Source organism: Accipiter gentilis, unplaced genomic scaffold, assembly GCF_929443795.1.
Source record: "Accipiter gentilis unplaced genomic scaffold, bAccGen1.1, whole genome shotgun sequence".
Classification (NCBI taxonomy): domain Eukaryota; kingdom Metazoa; phylum Chordata; class Aves; order Accipitriformes; family Accipitridae; genus Astur; species Astur gentilis.
Genome location: NW_026060950.1, coordinates 413,320 through 419,861, shown reverse-complemented (window position 1 = coordinate 419,861; position 6,542 = coordinate 413,320). Strand labels below are relative to the sequence as shown.

The 6,542-nt window shown below is 50.7% G+C and overlaps 1 protein-coding gene across 1 annotated transcript; it reads left to right on the top strand.

The window, feature by feature from the left end:
* Positions 1 to 3,994: 3,994 nt before the first annotated feature.
* On the top strand, positions 3,995 to 5,915 carry LOC126037131 (electroneutral sodium bicarbonate exchanger 1-like). Its single transcript, XM_049797381.1, has 5 exons — positions 3,995 to 4,023; positions 4,123 to 4,260; positions 4,739 to 4,839; positions 5,361 to 5,465; positions 5,736 to 5,915. Exons 1-4 carry the CDS (start codon positions 4,018 to 4,020, stop codon positions 5,446 to 5,448), a joined length of 333 nt encoding a protein of 110 aa, XP_049653338.1. The 5' UTR covers positions 3,995 to 4,017; the 3' UTR covers positions 5,449 to 5,465; positions 5,736 to 5,915.
* The last annotated feature ends 627 nt before the right edge of the window (positions 5,916 to 6,542 follow it).

The following is a 6,542-nucleotide window of genomic DNA, read 5'->3' as shown; positions in this document are numbered from 1 at the left end:
TTCCCTGCCGCACGTGCACTGCCTTTGTGTCCTGACGCTCTGTTTCTCCAGGAATGTCAGTATTTGCGTGGGGAGTTTCAAGGACCTGCCTGTGGACGCGACGGCCCCTACACCCCTGATGTATTCTTCTGGTGCTGCATCCTCTTCTTCGCCACCTTTGCCCTGTCAAGCTTCTTGAAGAAGTTTAAAACCAGCCGCTACTTTCCAACCAGAGTAAGTAGAAGGAGGTGGCCAGTGTCCATCTCCGCACTCGTTTCCCAAAATGGCTTTCCTGGAGCACTAAGCAGTATTTGCCCTGCCTTGGTCAAGCTGGGAAACGTTGGCCTTGCAGGCCAAGCTCTCCAAGAGCTTGGATGTCCCACACTCATTTCCATGAGTGCAAAATCATCGTAGCGTTTCCCACCTGCCTCGTGACCTGCCCCAGATTGAAGATTTTTGGGGTTTGATTTTTTTTAATTTTTTTTCTTCTCCTCAGGTAGTAGGAAGTCAGGTTTCCCAAAGTTTTGGGGGTTGGGGTTTTCGGTTTGGTTTTTTTCCCCTACCTTCTGCGCATTATGTGCTCGAGTGGAAAGTAGATTCGAATGAGGAGCTTCCTTTTGAGGACTAAAGGATGCCTCAGTGCCTTGTTGCCATTGTAGCTGTGAGTGTAGCTGTAGTGGCAGACATGTGTTTTCTTATTTTTAATATTATTATTATTATTTTTAGATTTTGACTTAAACCAACCCTTGTTGGCCTAGTTAAGCTTTTTTTTATTGTCTGACCCCAGATCTCACAGGGACAAACACAGCAGCAGTATCTAAGCAAGGGATCAGGCTGCATGTGCTCAGAGGGGTGGTGGGATTTGGTTAAGCAGCCTTAATGTTGTGGATGTCTGCAACTCTTGCATCTCACCTTACGGCCCTGTTTGCCATGCCCCTCTCACCTCTGGTTTCTCGCCCCAGGTACGGTCCACAGTGAGCAACTTTGCTGTTTTCCTCACCATCGTCATCATGGTGCTCCTTGACTTTGTGGTTGGGATCCCATTGCCGAAGCTCCAGGTCCCCCATGCGTTCAAGGTACGGGGTGTTTTGGCACGTGGGGGTGCCACAAGGTGATGCCGGGGCAGGGCAGGGCTGAGTCTGGAGGAGATGCTGGTGGTGTGACCATCTCCTCTTCCACCTCCAAGTGCCTTGCTTCCTCCTAGAAATGAGAAGATGGCCCCAAAACTAGATACCTACAGGGGAAGTATCTAGAGCTGCTTGCAAGGAGGAGACTGGCACTGCTGAAGCCCCCGGGAGAGGGGGACATGAAGCCAGGGCTGGGAGGTGCTCTGACGCAAGGAGGGAGGGGAAAATGAAAGCCAGTGGAGTGCCTGGGCTGGGAGACGATGCTGATGTGTGGGCTTTGTTGCAGCCTACCAGAGACGACCGCGGGTGGTTCATCAACCCCATAGGACCCAACCCTTGGTGGACGGTGTTGGCTGCGCTCGTCCCAGCTCTGCTCTGCACCATCTTGATATTCATGGACCAGCAGATCAGTGCCGTTATTGTGAACAGGAAGGAGCACAAGCTGAAGGTAAGGGCCTGCGAGAGATGACTCCAGCCCCTTCTGGGCTGCAGGTCTGGGGGGAAGCTCTTATTCCCGATGCTTTCTGAAGGCATTGGTTTGGGACAAGGTCAGGCTGTGTGGCAGGATGCTCTCCTGGATTAACAATGATGCAGGGAGCAAGTGACAGGGCAGTTCAGATGAGCAACCTTTTGGGGGAGCAAATTAATCTTGGAGCAATAGAGAACTGCGTTTTTGTTTTAAAATGGCAGCAGCAGCAGGTGTGGGGAATGAATTGTTTTGATGCGCTGCCAGGGATAACTCAGAGTCACACCTTCCTTGCAAGTGGTACAGTTTTCTTTGTGAGTGGAAAAAATGGTTTGGTGCTTTTGGGTTGTGGCTTGTTGTTTTTTGGAGAAGTATTTAATGCACAAGCTCTGCATATCCATTGTGTCTGAACTCCTGCCAGATTTTCATGCCAGGTGCTTGTGCAAAGCCTGCATACACCCTTGCTTGTTTCCATTTCTTGTTTTGAATTCTGAAGAAGTTGACTTGTGCTCGAGCAGGGTTTGAGTCTGACTTGCGACGTTATCCTTGCTCTTGTGCTATGGGATGCTCTGTTTCTTGTTTTCCTGCCTGCAGAAAGGATGCGGGTACCACCTGGACCTTTTTGTGGTGGCCGTGATGCTCGGGGTGTGCTCTGTGATGGGGCTGCCCTGGTTTGTGGCTGCGACCGTCCTGTCCATCACCCACGTGAATAGCCTCAAAGTAGAGTCTGACTGCTCAGCTCCAGGAGAACAACCCAAGTTGCTGGGGATACGAGAGCAGAGAGTCACTGGCTTGCTGATCTTTGTGCTCATGGGCTGCTCTGTCTTCTTCACTTCCGTGTTAAAGGTGAGAGGAAAATGCAAACCACCCAACAACCGTGAGCTTGTTGGAGGTTACAGAAAAACAGTCCCCTCTCTGCAGGCCTGAGTAGTTAGTTGTGGAGCGGAGGAGGAGGAGGTGGTCCCCACCCTTGGGGCTTGACCAACGGTGGGAACCAGCCTCGGTTAGGTTTTGCAGCCCTTCAGGCCCCCGTTTGGTGTGCTCGAGGCGAGCAAGCAACGCAACTGCTTGAATTTTTGGGTGTCTTTCAGGCCCACCCATGTTTATGGGTTACAGTTGAGCATATTCAGACAAGCACATCTGCTCTGTTTCAAACAGGCAGCCCTTTAGTGGCTGCAATTTGCTCCCCAAATGCCGCGGAGCAGCCGTTCCCAGGAGCTAAACACACTGAGGTCATCCCTGTGGGCTTCCTTGCACGTTCCTCCCACAAAGTAATCTCGTCTCTAGGCTAAAAGGAGGCCTGTGGCCTTTGCCTGTTGCCCCAAGAATAGGCAGAAGTGTTTCTTCTACCGCCAGAGAATGCGGCATAGGGTAGCACGGGTGAAATCGCCTATTTTCCTCCAACCTTTCTGGAAAATAGGATTATTCTGAGGAGAGATAACTCCCAAGTTCAGCCTAAAGCAGAGCCTTAGCTCACTCGTGCGCACAAAATGGCAAAACAATGGTTAATATCTGACCCATCTCTAAGCCTGAATGGAAGCTGGAAAGCTTCAAGCAATTTTAGGCAGTGCCTGTGGAAGAGGGTGGTAATACTGAAAATGCAATACAGAAAAAGAAACGATTGCATTCTTTCTTTTTTTTTTCTTCCCCCCCCCCCCCCCCCAGTTTATACCAATGCCTGTGCTTTATGGCGTCTTTCTCTACATGGGTGTGTCGTCGCTCAGAGGAATTCAGGTACGGACTCTTTTACAGCGTGCAGCATGTCGGCTCCCTGGTATTTTGTCTCTGTAGCAGCAGGGAAAAAAGCAGTGGCATGGGAAAAACTTCTCGCAGAGCAAGCAATGAAACTCTTTTGTGTAAGAAAGAGATTGGTGGAGGCACAGGAGGTAGATAGGGCTGGGAGGACCAGGCAAGTTCAGCGCTCTCTGTTGCAGGGTTTAGGGCAGGTCAGTGTTTGGTTACGTGAAAAGCGGGGGAATTTGGTGCAAAGGGAAGGCAGTTTCTACCACTGGTGGAAATCCTCGCGGGGGGATTCAGTGGGCCGAGAAATGCTAATAATGGAATGGCATGGAATAGTTGCCGTTTGGTGGGCAGCTCTCAGGGGCAAGCCGGTTGCTAGATGGAGCGAAGGGAAAATGGGTGCTGCTCCCAGGAGGAATGCGGTGGGATCCAGTATTTCTGACGGCAAGCGAGATGCTGCAAAGTGCCTCCACGTCTCGAGAGGGCCAGAAACTTGCCGCAGTCCCAAGGTGGCAACCTTTCCCTTTTATTTCGCAGTTCTTTGATCGCTTGAAGCTGTTTTGGATGCCAGCGAAACACCAGCCGGATTTCATCTACCTGCGGCACGTGCCCTTGTGAAAGGTGCATTTCTTCACGGCGATCCAGCTGACCTGCCTCGTCCTGCTCTGGACCATCAAGGTGTCCCGTGCCGCCATCATCTTTCCCATGATGGTAAGAGCTGCCACCGCTCGGCAGCGGGGTGTTTGCAGCGTTGTTGTGAGAGGTGGCATCGTCTCTGAGCTCACCGCATCTTCCCTCTTATTCATGAAGGTTTTGGCTCTCGTATTTGTCCGGAAAGCGATGGATTTCTGCTTCTCAAAGCGAGAGCTCAGCTTTCTGGATGACCTTATGCCAGAAAGGAAGAAGAAGTTGGACGATGCCAGAAATGAAGCTGGAGAAGAAGACGAGGTAAGGCTTGCTGTGTCCTCGGGGCTGGACATCTCCGTGTGTCTGTGAGATTGCCTGTTTCTCTTACAGCTTGTCTGGAAATGTTGGGGGAAGATCAGCACTCAATCGAAATAGATCCCAATAGCCTGTAACTTTTGTAACCTTTGTTTCCTCAAGTAGCAGTGAGCTGAACGCTTGAATACAGGTGTAATTTTTAAAACGAGTCGTTTTTCACAAAGGTCATTATCATTATGATGATTATTATTAGATGCTGCTGCGGCTGCTGCTGCTGGCAAGACTTGCTCATAATCATGTTTTGAACACACAGTCCCCCTGCCCCGAAATCTTTGGAGTGAACGGTTTCTCCCCTGCTGCACTAATACCTATAGCTGCCAAGGGGCAGAAGCGGAGGGCAGACTGCTAAGTTTGTGCTGGGCATTCAGCTTATCTCCACTTTGATCAAACACAGAGAACGTGATTTGTCCCTTTTTTACATCAGGAGTCCAGGAGGGCCATGGAAGCTGCTGCTGCTGCAAGTTCAGTTCAGCTGAACGTGGGGAAGACCAGTGACGTGGATATCCCAAAGCAAAGCAGTGACGGGTAAAGCCCCACCAAGCGCCAGGACCCCCGGCAAGATTAGCTTGATGGTGTTTGGCAGAGTTTTCTCCACTTGCCTCTTTGTGGGGCATCCCACAGAAACCAGCAGGCAGCTTGGTGGGAAAATCGAATTCGGGGGCAGGGCTGCAGGAAGTGATTGCAAGGCTCTGACCGCAAGCAGAGTGGCTGCAGCACTCACGTTTGACCCCCAAACCTTGCCTCATCAGTGCTTTTACGGTAGCTGGAGATCCTCATACTTAACACATGAGGAGTTGCAGGCGTGATCTGTACCAGCAGTGGCTTAGGAACCCGGACCGGGGCTAAGCCCCAGCAAGAGCCTTTGCACAGAGCTGTTGCTCTGCAGCTCCCCGGCTTGCCTCCCAAAACTCCTCATCCAGCAAAACCTCCCACACTTATGCAGAGCTTTGATTCTCGGGGCTCCGCTGTTCCTCTTGCTGATGCTAATGCCCTTGGTGGCATCAGTTCCCATAATCACGGATTGCTATGTAAAATATTTATTGCAGGACTGATCCTTCTGAGATTGTTATCCTGGATGAAATGTCACAAACGACCATATGGAAGGCTCTCACTTTGAAGACAGAAACCCTTTGAATCCAGGGAGGAAAAAGGTAAAGGATTGCATGTGATCGTGACCGTGCTCCTCAGCAAGCGACGGCGCACACCTACGCTTTTCCCACGCTTTGGCCGGCAAGGCTGAGCAAACGGCCTGTCCCTGGGAACAGGCAGGGAGGACCGTGGCATGCAAACCAACTCCTCTCTGCTGGGGTGGTCCCCCAAACAGGGCTGAATCAGCAGCAGCTGGCAGGTCTTCCACTGATGATGCTCTCCCTCTTTTTCTCTTCCCTTCGCCTTTCCCCACTCCCGCTTTTCCCGTTTAGGAATCTTGACTTTGAAGGAGAGGAGTGAGAGCGTGACTCGGGGATGTGCCAACGCAGACAGAGGGAGAAAGCGCTTTGTTTCAGTTGGAGGATTCCCATTAAAGCCATGCAGATGTTTTCAGTTATCCTTGGTGTGCTTCAGGCATTCAGTATCTCTAGACCAGCAAGCTGAGGGGAACATCACAGTCAAGGGGAGTTTGGTGGTGTTCAGTCTGTGTGTGTACGTGTGTGGGGGGGTGTGGGTTTGTAGTGGTAGAGGGACTGCTACTGCTTTATCATTCAGTGCTCTTCTTTTAATACCTAATTCCTCCTCTTTTTTTTTTCTCTTTTTTTCAAATGTAAACTGGGAATGTCCAAAATAATTTTCTGTTATATTTGATGCATTCTCCACTTTCTTCTTGATCACAACCGGGTTTTTGGTCTGGTTTGGGGTCCTGGCTTTAATTCACTCTTATGTCTCTTACTGGTACGAGAGGGATGCCCTCTGTGGCAGGGCAGCATAGAGAGCGTCCAGGCAGTTGGCCTAAGGTGAAAGAAAAGCATTTGCTCCCTGCGCTCCAGTTTTACCTCTCTTGGTTGGTTTGGTTTGGGGTTTGTTTTTTTTGCTTTGGCTCTGCCACCAGCCTGGGAGCTGCAAAATGCAGAACTGCCACCTTCTTGTCCCCTGGCTGTAAACTGCATCTAAGGGAGCACTTCAGGTATTTGATTTTGCATACACCATATGGTCACAGGAGCGGCCAGATGAGACCTGGGGCTCTGTGTCCCTGGGCTGCTCCCTCTGTTGTTTCTCCACTTTCCTTCTGTATT